General features: G+C 49.1%; 1 protein-coding gene across 1 annotated transcript in view; it reads right to left on the bottom strand.

Moving 5' to 3' along the window:
* DIXDC1 (DIX domain containing 1) overlaps positions 1 to 13,578 on the bottom strand; it is a gene marked incomplete at both ends in the record, with an annotated part of 57,231 nt that overhangs the window by 21,380 nt on the left and 22,273 nt on the right. The window contains 5 exon segments of the mRNA XM_084251252.1: positions 1,774 to 1,922; positions 3,655 to 3,767; positions 9,716 to 9,823; positions 10,437 to 10,668; positions 13,181 to 13,306. Of these exon segments, the coding sequence (XP_084107378.1) occupies positions 1,774 to 1,922; positions 3,655 to 3,767; positions 9,716 to 9,823; positions 10,437 to 10,668; positions 13,181 to 13,306 (728 nt within the window).

Raw genomic sequence — 13,578 nt, 5'->3', positions numbered from 1 at the left:
CATTTTATTTCATGATTCTGTCTCAGTTCAATCAAAAGAGATCAGAGAAGCTGCATACTGTTTAAATAAAGAGAACACAAATTACATCACAAATGTTAATATATAAAAACATTTCAGAATCCAGCCACTGGATTCTGAAGCACTGAAGCACTATTTAACAATAAAATGTTAGTAAATCAAATGAATTTGCTCATCCCACGGAGTGCAGCAAGAGATATAGACAAGGGTAAGAAGCCACAGGGCTGCAGGGGAGGAAAAGTGGGCAATATGATAAAAATACTGCAAAATGTCCAGTGAGCTCTAATTGCACCAAACTAGTAAGTCAGAAATCCTGGACGTCATCTAGAAGGCAACTTGCTCATCACTGACAGAGTTAAGCCCTGCGGACACTGTGAGCCCCATTGTGTTCTATGGTGGAACTGAATTCTCATTGTGATCATGTGGCTGTGAATTAAAACTCCTGTGTGTAGGGAATATTAGGATGCTGACTTTCTGCCTGACAATCCTCTTCTTTTTCTGTCTAATCGGCCCCTGCCATCAGATTTCTCCTTGACTGAAAAATGCAAACCAACCTGAAAGCCAAGCTGATGTATATCTATGTCCATATAACGCCAAATGTCCTGGGAAAAGCCTGGTTGGGTATAATCCCAGAGTTCCCCATGCACTAATACTTCCTATTAAGGGACAGCACAAACACAACAACAAAAAACCCCCAAACACTGCATTCATTAAGCCATTCCTTAATGGACTAGCAGAAAAGGGATCTAAAAGGTCTTCAAAGCCAGGCATTTTAAAAATACAGAGCAAATGAGTGTGTATGTGGTGGGGGGATCAACTACTCTCCTCCGGAATGTTTAGACAGTGAACACTCCTCCAATCCTCCACAGTCCCAGGGCATATATTATGCAAATTGTCTCACCACAGCACCAATCTCCTTTCTTCCTTAGGAACCCTTTGTGTCCCCACCCTGTTGCTGGCAGGCAGGGAGCACACCCTGCCCAGCCTGCCGGCTGCCAGAGCCACTCGCATAATGTGGGCTTTGTTTACGTGTCCATAAATATTTGACAATTCAGAAGCAGTGCAGTTCCCAGCACAAACAGAAAGGAATATCCCTAGGCAATTTCAGGGTCATCAGCACACTATATGGGTTCCCCCAAACAAGGACAGACACACAAAGACAGATGATTGAGGGTCATCTGGGGTAGGATCTAAGTCAAGTGGGTCGGTCAGTCTCGGGGAGAGCTGCAGAGCTGGCGCTGAAGGTATAGGAAAAACTGAAAGGCTTTGTTACTCAAGGAAAACCTTTTCTACCTGACCATAATGATTTGCAAGTGCATGAGGAGCCAGCTAAATCTCTGAAAGACTCAAATGGAAACCTGCTGCATTACTGGCTCTTACACCCTTCCTGCTAGAGAATTCCTAGGAGAAAATCCCTGACAATTCAGTGTGATTCTTTGGTGAGAGCAACTGAAGGTCTGTAGCTACAAATAGGGCAGAAACCTACCTAGGGAGCAGTAAGCAACAATGAGATTTGGATAGGGGCTGAAAATGGCTCCCTGGCTTGCAGAAATCCTAACAGCTGTCTGATAAACAGGAAAACTTAAGGTCCATTACAGAGTATCACTCACAAGGAATTTTCTGAGTACTATTTCTAGCTAAATTCCCCATTCGACTCTGACCTTTTACAAAACTAAGTTTATTTCAATAGATAAGAATGACTTAGAAATAATACTCAATTGGTATCCCCAGGATCAACTAAAAAGAAAGAGCTACCTGCAATCCTGATATCATTTTCTTGGCTTCCTCCATTTCTCTTTCTAAATGTTCTTGTTGTTCCAACAGCTGTTCTTCCCATGAAGTCTCTAGGTAGGTTCCGGGGCTCCCTGGTCGCCAGTCCCGGGATAATGGAGAGTCTGTCTCCTCTAAAAAATAAAAGGACGGGGGACAGTTCATGTTGAAGAAAAATGAGAGTCCGGCAGAAAGCGTTCCCAGCCCTGTGTGCTTCCAGGTTCAGGTCACCTGCCTCCTGAACCTGTCCTCACGGCACAAACTGTACTCTCCACCAGGTGGGGTTGTGAGACAGAAAGAATTAGCCATTAACTTGGCCTCCAGTTAACTGGGACTCCAGCCACAGGGAAGCACCACTTAAGAGGGTCGGCGACCATCTACCCTCTTTTGGAGGCATTAAGACTCCCTTGCTGGGCCTCCCTGGTGGCGCAGTGGTTGAGCGCTGGGTTGCAAAGCTGCCCGCAGCCTCTGCAGCGCCGGTTTGATACCCTGTTGCTCCCCAGCCACGGGAGGAGGGTCCCACAAGGCGCACAGACCTCGCCTGCTGCCCGCTGCTCCCCTCAGCAGTGTACTTCCGTCCTTCTGCCTGCTCTGCTCCCTGCTCTGGCTCTGGTGAATTCTCTCACCCTCCCATGCTTCTGACTGTACCCAGTGCCTATATAAATAAATAAATAAATCTTTAAAAAAAAATAGTACTTTAAATTAAAAAAAAAAGACTCCCTTGCTGGGAGTCTTGATAGGGGACCCATCGATTTTTACTCTTAATTCTCTAGAACTGGCATCCCTAAAGCTTGATTCTGACAGACACAAAGAGGGGAGCTGTCAAACGCAATGAAGTTTCAGAAGGAAAACTAGATTTAATATTTCTGGGGCCAGTCGGCCCTAACGCAACTAATCTCTCTTACATATAACACTGCATGAGACACACAGTAAACAAACAAGTAAAAGCACACTGGTCCGAGATGTTTAGTCTCTTTCCCAGAAAGATATGACTCCTTTTGAGTATGCTCCTTCATTCATAAGCAGAAATATAGTATGTACAGTCCCTCTGGGTTATTGTGAAGGTTAAACGAGGTAACTTATGTGCAGAGCCCTGTGGTGCCAGGCCCAGGCAGGCACACAGTACACACTCTCCCCTCCCCTCCCCAGAGTCCTGGGAGCTTCGGACTCAATAACAAGACTGCCTCTTTGGTACTAGTGCCAGGGCAAGAGGGGACATGGAGTAGGGAAAAATTTCATTCCAGTTTTACTTTTGAGGGCTTCGTTTCATCACAACTCTTACAGGTGAATAAAAGTACTTAAAGCACATGCTTTGCTGCTGCAATCCTTCACTCTAGATTTATATAAGAAAAAAGAGAGCAACTGAGAAGGAGAAGTCTAAACAAAGAGGACTCTTTGTGGTCCTTTGTGCAGCCCTCCTACGAAGTCTAACAGTATAGTAGACCAGCTCTCTACTATATGTTCTCACAGACACTTGGCTCTTGTTAGGTAATCCTGGCCCCAACTGAACTTAGGGAAATATTGAAATTATTTGCATAACACCGAGATAATAAAAACTGTTTACATGAGTAAGGGTTATGACTCTTTGAGAGTCATTTCCTAATTTGTAGGCAGTCAGCTGAGAAACAGCCTGCTTATGCTGCTGGGGGGGTTTTGGCAGCTGAGAGTCAGAAGTGACATTCTGCCAAAGGACCACCACATTAATTGGCTGGGAGGCATCAGCACCCCCTAGAGCTGACCCTGAATGCAGACTGCGGGAAGGTTAAGGTCAGGGTGCTTATAGGTAAAGAGTGAGTGAGGACCCCCAAACTCTTCAAGCTGAGTACTGTTCCTTGAACCGAGCCAGGCAAGGCTGAGCGATAATACCTGTTCTGTTCTCTATTCCTTCAGCGGGAATAATCACAAAATCTGCCTTCTCTTCCGACTGGGTTATAATGGATTCACTCTTTGCACTGTGAATAGGACTGGGTGAAGCCAGGCTGTGATGGAAGGAAAAGAGAAACAATTATTGTGAACAGTTGTTCAGAAGCCAACTTTCCTAATTTATCCCAGAGGCATGTTCTTAATTCATCTTGCTCCTAGTGCCTACCACGGTAGCTGGCCCACAGTAATAGAAGTATTTGTTGAATGAGTGAGAGGAATACTGAATGAATGAGCCAGTTCTTTATTCGTCTAGGAACTCTTTTCAACCAGGCTGCCTTTAAGGTTAAATCATTAAGAAGAAATTTACCAGAAGGGTGTTAAAGAACCTCATGTTTTGCTTTGTTTGTTATTTCCCATACCATCACCATCTCTGGGCCCAAGTTCAAAGACTGGTGTAGGACGTGTCTTAGCAGCTTTGGGAGCTGGAGGGAAATGCATTTCCCATACAGGACCGGTCACAAGCAATACCAGCAGAGTAACATGGTAGATCAGCTCTGGGTGGATCACCAAGAGGGGACAGGGTGGGGATGCCTAATCGGGGAGTACTTGTTAGAGTGTGGACAGTGCTAGGTAGAGTAAAGGGTCAGTGATATAGCAACAAAGGTAGATTATGATAAGGAAAAGGGTAACAGTATAAGGAAAAAGGGGAAAGACTTTCTAGGGGGTGGTAAAGGTATACGTGATTTACTCCCATCAGTTATTCTTATCTCTGCCACAGTATTTTCAAACTGTCACCAGAAACCTCCCAATAATTCTTATGATCTGATCTAACTATTAGCTTTGGAAGGAACCATTCGGATCTTCAGGGGAGTGTAATTTTAAATCTACAAGGCAAGATGGGACTGTAGGGCTGAGGTTCCCATTGGAGAGGAATGAGGGCTGTGAAGATCCTTTTTCTTTGCGCTGCACCTTGAGAACATCAGCGTTCAGACAATCTCAGGGGCTGAGGGGTCTTTGGGCCCAGCCCCCTCTCAGGAATTCTTTCCAAATTCATCACCCAGACAACAGTGAAAGTGTCTAGGATTCACTGACCCACTTAATGTGGCCCTGAAGTCTCCCAGGCTAATCCCCACAGCTACGATCAGGAGTTAACATTTTGCCTTCCTAGAAACCAGTAAAAACAGCCAAGCTCGGTGGAGGTCGCCAGAGATTTCAAAACCTCTGAAGCAGATTGAGGATGAGTGTCTCATCCTCACCGTTGTCCAGAGCTTGAGGATTTTGGTGGGGATGAATTCACTCAACTCATTCTCTTTCTTATTAAAACCACAGGAAAAAAATGTTATCTTTTTTTTTTTTTTTTTGCATCTTCAAATTACAATAACAGGAGTAGTGCGGTGTGGTGACATCCATCTGAAGAAGTGTGACCCTATTCCTCTAAATCATAGAGGGTTGTAAACCAATGTTACCTCAATTAAAAAAGAAGTTACTTAAAAATAAGGTAAGTTGTTTAACTATAGCTCTAGATCTACAACCTGAACAGACAGGAGGGGTGGAGAGTGGCAAGAAGTGGTGTTTAGAAAATTGCTTTATAGACTCTCTTGCCCATCTTTCACCACTTAGGCAATCTGAATTTCAGGCCATGCATTAGCTGCTGGAGAAGCACTAGTCTAAGGGGATCATATCATTTATAAAGAAGAATAGATTTAAGATTGTTCAGCCCTCAGCATTCATCTTCTTTTTTTTTAAAGATTTATTTATGATACAAGAACTGGGGTACAGGCCAGAGGCGTGGGGGGGTGGGAGAATCCACGAGAGACAGAGCGGGGAACAGAACAGGCAGATCGACTGAAATACACTGCTGAGGGGAGCAGCGGGAGAGATAGGAGAGGTCTGCTGCGCCATGTGGGTTGCTCCCTGGCCAGGGATGGAACTCCTGTTGCAGTGGCAGCGGATAGCTTCATAGGTTGCGTCTTAACCCCTTGCGCCACCAGGGAGGCCCTCAGCGAATGTTTTGAATGTTACTGCAAAACATGGGGATCAGAGAGCAGAAAGAGACCTGCAGCAGCTGCTTCTCTTTGAGACATAACAAAACAGCACTTTCTCGGCTGACAAGGTGCTATGGTTGACATGTTGCCTTGCCTGCATTTGTCTGGTCCACAGTGGGTATGTGTGAGACGAAGGGGGGTCTGGGAGGAATAGTGTGAACCTAGAGTGCTAGAAAACTGCTTTCCCAAAGCAGAGAGCATGCTCAGCTCCACCTTCTCCCTCCTAAGCAAGCTGTCTCCCATAAAAGGGCAGAAGGAGGCGGATGTCTACGGATCCAAGCCCACTGGGGGAGTGGCAGAGCCATCAAAGAAAAACAACATTTCTCTTTCTTGAATTGAGGCTGCAGGCCACAGAGAGGTAGGACCAGGAACTAGATGGCCAAGTGCAGAGAGAAAGGCCCTGAGAAGGTAAAACCCTTATGCACATGTCAGAGCAGGCACCTGCCAGGCTCCCCAGGGAAGGCCCACAAGGATGAGACCATGCATTAAATCCTCTGCCTCAGAGAAAAGTATTTTAATGCTATCAATTTATGCCTTAGGGTCTCTCTGATTAGCTTACAAACCATATTTTATAAACCAGTACATAATCCCCTGCCTGCCATCACAATCTTCTCCTGAGACAGGGAACAAGGGATTGCAAATCAGGTCCCACAGACACATTTTTAAATTCCCATATGTCAAACATCTCTCCCATCTTAATTTATCCGACAAGCAAAGACACTCCAATGAGAGTCAAATTCGGTTTTCAGAAAAATGGGCAATGAGGGATAAGGGCAAGAGAATCCTGCTCCCTCCTGAAGGGCCCTCCCTCCCTTGAGGGAAGAGGCAGCGGGGTTAAAGGACCCTCCTCCTTCCCCCACGCTGGCTGCAGCTGCCTAACAAACCCACCGTGTTTGACAGCAACAATCCCAGGCGAGCAGCCGGCTCTCCCCACCGCAGCGCCCCCACCCAACCCTCTCTGCTTCGCCCGAGAGCATCCTCAGTCTTGGCCCTGCTCCCCCCCCCCGTGCCCCCCACTTCCCAAGCCAAAGTGGCCTCTGCTCACCATTTGACTTGCGTCCCTCCCATGGTCCCCCTTCTGGCTCCGGCCTCAGCGAGCCTGCTTCCCGGGGCGCAGCGGGGGGCTGAGAGTCACAGTGCCCCCCAATTCGGGCATGTCTCCCCGCGCTGGGGCGCGAAGGACCACTCCGCTGGCAGGTCAAGCCCCGGCGCGGTTGGCCGCGAAGGCGGGAGGGAGAGGCCGGCGGCGAGGCCCCGGGGCCGGGGATGCGCCCGGGTGCGAGGCGCGCCGTCCCGGCCGCTCAGGCGCTGCGGCAGCCCGGCCGGCGCGGGGGCCGCCTCCCCTCGCAGGTGGCCGGGGCCGGGCGGCGGCATCGCGGGCGCGGCGGCCGCGCGGCTCCGGGCGTGCCCCGGGGCGCCGGCATCTCAGCCCATCTCCCCCGGGAGCGACGCTCCCCGCGGCTCCGGCGGCGCGGTCGGGTCCCCGGGGCGAGAATGCGGGCGAGCCCCGCGCCCCGCCCCGCCCCGCCTCGCCCGCTCCGCCTCCCCCCTCCCGGGCTGTCGGCGCGGCCCGGCGGCTCCGGGCTCCGACCCAGGCGAGCGCCTGACCCGGCGACCCCGCTCCGGGCAGCGGCCGAGCGCAGGCCGGGGGCGAGGGCGGGTCCAGCCGGGAGGCCGAGCGCGGGCCGGGGGGGCTGCGCAGGGGAGGGGCGCCGGGGGGCGGGGGAGCCCGGCGTCGCGAAGACCCCAGGACGAAGACGTCGCCTTCTGGACCCTGACCCCTCCCTCGCGGACCCCGGGTCGGGAAGGGTCCTCCCCGCCCCTCGTGGGAAGGGGCGGCGGGCACGGAGGAGATTCGGGGTCTCCCCCTGCCCCACGCCTCTCTCCTCCCACTTTCCCCTCGGGCGCCCCAGGTTTTCTTTATTCCCCAGCCCTTGGTCCCACAGAGCAACAGGCGGCCGGGCCGGGCTTCGCGGGGTGTCCCTGAGGAGCTGGAGGAGGGGCTGGGCTCTAGGGGGTTACCTTATGTAGCTTCCGAGACACCCCCAGTCCCGAGTCACAGGCCGGGGTCTCTGGGCCTTCTCGGGACACTAAGCCATTAGGTGGGTTCCCCTCGGGCAAGGGAACGGCGGGGTGGGGTCAGGGTGGGGTCTCCGACTGTGCGGGAGCCTGCTGGGCCCCAGGGAGCGGGCTGAATGAGAGGTAGATTTGTGAGCAAACGGCAAAGTCAGGAAGGAGTGAATGCAAATTATTCCCCCCGTCCGGCTGCTAGAAACCTCTCACCATCAGCCCACTGCAGCCGGGTTTCCAGGGGTCCCTGGATCGCGGCCTCACAGCCCTGCCTGGGTCTCAGTTCTCCTGCCAGACGGGAAGGAAGCAGGTGCTGCAGGAAGACACCCAGACTCCGTCCTCCTGCCCCCTGACTCTGGCAGGCATTAGCAGGTTCAGAAGAGAAAGACCTGCGCCGTGCAGGAAGCACTAGATCACACTAGACAATGAAACGTCCTTTGATTCTGTACCAAGGGATGGTACCAGCAGCAAGCAGGGAAGAAATGGTTTAAATTCTCATAAAAACACACCTTTCGCTTAGTGGGTACAGGGTTTCCTTTTGGGGTGATGAAAGTCTTCCGACAGGAGAGGTACACCACATGAGAGGTACCAACTGCCACTGAACTGAGCACTTTAAAAGAGCTAATTTATGTTATGTGATTTTTGTATAAATAAAAAAAGGATTTATGGGCCTCCCCGGTGGCGCGGCGGTTGAGCGCTGGGTTGCAAAGCTGCCCGCAGCCTCAGCGGCACCGGTTCAATCCCCAGCTGCTCCCCGGCCACCGGAGGAGGGTCCCACATGGTGCGCAGACCTCTCCTGCCGCCCGCTGCTCCCCTCAGCAGTGTACTTCGGTCCTTCTGCCTGATCTGTTCCCCGCTCTGGCTCTGGTGAATTCTCTCACCCTCCCGCGCTTCTGACTGTACCCAGTGCATGTATAAACAAAACAAAACAAACAAACAAATAAATAAATAAATAAAACATGCCTCTAAAAAAAAAAAAAAAAAAAAAAGGATTTATTAAGCTTGAAGAGAAAGGAGAATTTGAACACGGTTACCAGTACACTAAAACGCTGAGAAGAGCTCCATGTGACCTCTGTAGAGTAGGAAATGATCCATCAAACTAACATGGAATTTTATGAGGAAAATCAATAGAAGGAAGAAAACAAAGATACATAAAATCTATATACTACAAGGAACAATTAGGTCTAACTAGAGCAGCCTGAGCTGGGTTTGGGTCCGGTAGGAGAAAAGGTCCGAAGAGCTTAAATATGATTTGGCAATGAAATATAGTTAGTAAATGAGCTAACAAGATCTGGGATGCTTTTAGGAGTCTGGTTTCCATGATCTAGGAAAATCTGTTTCTGCCACTACACTTGGCATTGATTAGGTTTTATCAGAGCACTGTGTCCCTCTGGGGTCTCTGCACTTGGCTCTCAGGGATACACAGACTACCTCTCAGCTCCAGTCACCAACAACATTAGCCCACTCCAGGGCCTACTAATCGGCCCCAATGCATCCAGTTTTACACACGAAAGCTAGAAACAGTCTTATGCTCTCAGACAACTCTGCTCGATTTTCTCTCTTGCTCTGAGCTTCACTTAGAGTTACACTAGGCACAAAGACAACGCAAGGGAACTGGCTCTCATGAACAGTGGCAGCTGATAATGCAAATGCCACGACCAGCAGGCTGGGACCCACAGATCACAGTCACACCCCCGTGTGGACACAGCAGAGAATTGTCACTGCACAAAGCTTCCATGGGTAGGAAATCCACCAGCACCCCTCCCCCGCCTCTGCCCACAAAACCACCTGGCAGTGCTGAAGCTAGCCCCTGAAATTTTATTAACTTAAACTGAGGGAAAGAGAGAGGGTTTGGGGCCTTACTGCCTATCAGATTGCGACTGACAGCTGAGAATCCACAAGCATTCAGCTTTTGGTCAGGACTGCTGTGGTCAAGAAACTGAGATTACCTGGAGCAGCTGGACTCAGATGGGGACCTCTGCTGCCCTTCGTACTGCTGCACCAGGGCTCGCACACTCCAGTATGGGTTCTCGATCTCCTCATCCGTGCTGCTGTTCCTACAGTCAGGGCACCAGCAAAGGAGAGGGGTTAATCCTTCAGTGCAGGTCAATCTGGCAAGCACTGAGGGAAGCCCACCCTGTGAGCGCTAAAGAGAAAAGATGAATAAGGCCAAATCCCTGCCATCCAAACACCTGGAACCTAGTAGGGAAAACAGACAGAAACAAGTAATTGTACCAAGTCTCTAGCACCTCAGGGTCATGCTCTCTCTCAACAGATACAAGCCCCAGAGTGTTATCTGCTTCCACTCTCCAGGACAGCTGGGCCTTCTGGAGACATTCCAGGGTGAGACACCCCCAGATGAATCAGAAACAGTGTTCCACATATCTCCCAGTGAAAACAGTGTGTGCCCAAGCATGTATTTAAAATCCTGGGCATCGCAACAACAACAAAAAAACCACACATATGACTCTTTTACTTCCTGCTAACTACAAAACAAACATCTCTTTTTAAAAAGGACTTTTCTTTTTTGGCATGCCCCGGCCAACCTGACCTCCATGCTCTTTTCTGCAGCATGCAAGTGCTTAGGTGATACTCCCATCGACCGCACTGTACCACGGAAGAAATATCAGCGAGCCCGACACATTCTCATTCCCAGATTTCGATCCTTACCTCTGTCGGAATCGAAAGACATCCCGCCCTGACCGGGACATGTCATGACACACGTCAGCCAGAGCAGCAGCTGCTCCCTGGGCCACGGCCGTGGCGCAGTGTGGCTGGTGACTCTGCAGAAGGGCTCTGGAATCCCGTCCTTGGCTCACCGTCCTGCTAGAGCCAGGCTTGAAATGAGCTGCCAAGGCAAGGACCAGCCTCATGATAGACTTCAGGTTTCCTTCCACAATATCTGAGGGACAGAAGAGACAGGTGCTCAGAGAGGCAAAGAACTGAGGACTCTCATTTTACACGTATTTTCCAGGGATCCAGGTGAGCAAAGCAGGCAATGTCTCTGTCCTCCCAAAGCTATGTTCCATGAGGGAGATAGAAGATTTAAAAGCAATTACAACAAAGTACAATCATGTGTGATGGGTTCTTTGAGAGCTCAGCATCTTGTCTAGTCCAGAGGGCTCAGGGAAGGATCTTGGAGGAAGTGAGTTCTAAACTGAGACTTTATTGCTGACTAGTGGTTCATCGGAGAAGAGAAGGAAAAGCAGAATACCAAGAGGAGAGAACAGCAGAATTAATGGCCTAGAGGTGAGAGAGAGTGATAATAGAGCCAACAAGGGAGCTTACTGTGTGGCTACTGGGCACCCTTAAGACAGAGTCTGAATTGAATGTGCTGGAAGTAAAGTACACAGTACACACAAAGAAGAATACAAAATATATCATAGACCTACTACAAAAAATAGAATGCAAAATGCCTCATTAATAGCTTTTAGATTGATTACATGTTGAAATGGTAATTTTTTTATTAGGTTAAATAAAATACATGACTAAAATTAATTTCACCCATTTCTTTCTTTTTTTAATGTGGCTATTAGAAATTTTTGAGTTCCAAGCAATGAGTCTCATTATATTCTTGTGACACGGCCCTCTGGTAGGGGAACAGAAGACATTCAGCATCAGAGGAGCACCAAGATCAGGGGCAGAGGGTGAAAAATGAGGCCACAGGGGAAGAACCAGAGGTGGGGTCGGTAAGGCACAGTAAGGTGTAGCAAAGATGGGATTGTTTCCTAAGTGCCCTCAGATGCAGAGAATTGGTCAGAGTGGATGTACTCTTCCAAAGATCATTCTGGCTACTGAGTGGAGAGCAGGCAGTGGGGGGACCAAAACCGATGCAGTGGGACTAATTAGGAAGCTGGTGCACTGCTGGCAATAGAAGACAATGATGTCCTGGATGGCAGAGCTCACTCAAAATAGTTTAATGGGCTGGTCCCCCAGCTCCCTCCACCAGGGGCACCAGATCAGAGATTATAGCATTCTTAATTTTGCTTGAGAAAAAAAGAGGAATGCAGGCAGAAAATTAGTGATATATCTAGAGAAAGCGAAGGTAAGGAAAAGGGTAAACTTCTACTGTTCTAGTTTCACGGCCTTTTAAATATGCAAGGCTGGGCCTCCCCGGCTGGGTTGTGAAGCTGCCCGCGGCCCCTGCAGCACTGGTTCGATCCCCGGATCACCCGCTGCTCCCCGCATGGCGCGCAGACCTCTCCTGCCGCCAGTTGCTCCCCTCAGCAGTGTGCTTTGGGCCTTCTGCCTGTTCTGCTCCCTGCTCTGACTCTGGTGAATTCTCTCGCCCTCCCACGCTTCTGACTGTACCCAGTGCAGACCTTCCATGGGCATTCTGGCTGTACCTGCCCCACCTGAGTGACTCCACACAGAGAACACCAAGAATTCAACACGAAAGGAGGGTTCCTTCCTGCCCCCACTGTCATCAGAGCCACGGGCAGTGAGACCCAGAAACTGAGGCTGAAACAGAATCCGATCTACAAGCAGCTCTAGAGAAACAGCAGGAAGACCAGGGAGCCTGCCCTCCGAGGACATCTACACAATTTCTTCCTCGCAGCTGGGGCTCAGAGTTGATGAGAAGTGTCCTTTTCTGCTCTGTGGTTACTGCCGAGAGCCTGTGCAGAGGCCACAGGGCTCCTTTCATCCTGCCTGGAATGTTTTGTGATGTCTAAAAAAAAGGTGCTCTAAAATGTTTTCCTTCTGGGAAAAAAAATCTATTATGATTTGAAATAACTCATGGTCATGAAACCCAAGAACTTGAATAACATGCTCTATGGCCAATTTTGATAACTGAAAGGAGACATTTTGAAGTTTATATCCCAATTTTGTCATTTCTACTCAACTATTAATTTTCTTACACACACTCATGCAAACTTATATTCAATTAAAATGAATAGAGAACATCTGTTTTCATCCAGGTCCCCAAACTTACTCAATCCAATTTTGATAATCACTCTACCCCAAGAGGATAACTTTCTTTATTTTTTTTAAAGATTTATTTATTTATGCACACAAGAGCTGGGGTACAGGCCAGAGATGCATGGGGTGAAAGGATTCACCAGAGACAGAGTGGGGAACAGAACAGGCACACTCAGTGAAATACACTGCTGAGGGGAGCAGAGGGAGAGACAGGAGAGGTCTGCTGCGCCATGTAGGTTGCTCCCTGGCTGGCTGGGGATCGAACTCGTGCTGCAGAGGCTTTTGATTGCTTCATAGTGCGGTGCTTAACCCTTGAGCCACCAGGGAGGCCCGAGGATCGCTTTTTACAGAAAAATGATATGAAGTCAAGGAACTAATCTTACTCCAGTCTACTCAGGACCTCGGGCTACATAACCTGGGCTTCTTCTGACACTGGCAATCACCAGTTAAAAGCTGAAAGCACTCATCTGCCAGGGGTGTGTTGAGACACTGACCTTTAGCTGAAGTCTGGTGCATACGAATCTTTTTGGAGGCCACGAACTGCAGCACTTGTTCCACATTATTCTTCATCTCCTGTTGGTTACTAGGACTGAGCTGAACCCCACTCAGCTTTTCTCCTGCTGTTAGAAGAGAAAAAAATGCATGAAGTTATAGGGTGGATTAGTATCAAAGTTTCATAAGAAGGAAATACTTGATGGGAACAGCAAAATTATGTGTCAATAGGCAAGTGAGTTATGTTTTACTGTTTGTAATTTGGAAGGGAAAAGGAAAACTAAAGGCCTTTTTGGAGGGCTTTCAAATTTTCAAGTCTATATTTAGTAGCCTGTGAAGTTACTAAGTGTACATTACTCATTCAGCAAATATTCATTCAACAAATATTCATTGAACACAC

The sequence above is a fragment of the Talpa europaea genome (genome assembly GCF_964194135.1).
Source record: "Talpa europaea genome assembly, chromosome: 12".
In the NCBI taxonomy this organism is placed as follows: domain Eukaryota; kingdom Metazoa; phylum Chordata; class Mammalia; order Eulipotyphla; family Talpidae; genus Talpa; species Talpa europaea.
This window is presented reverse-complemented; position numbering and strand designations above follow the sequence as displayed.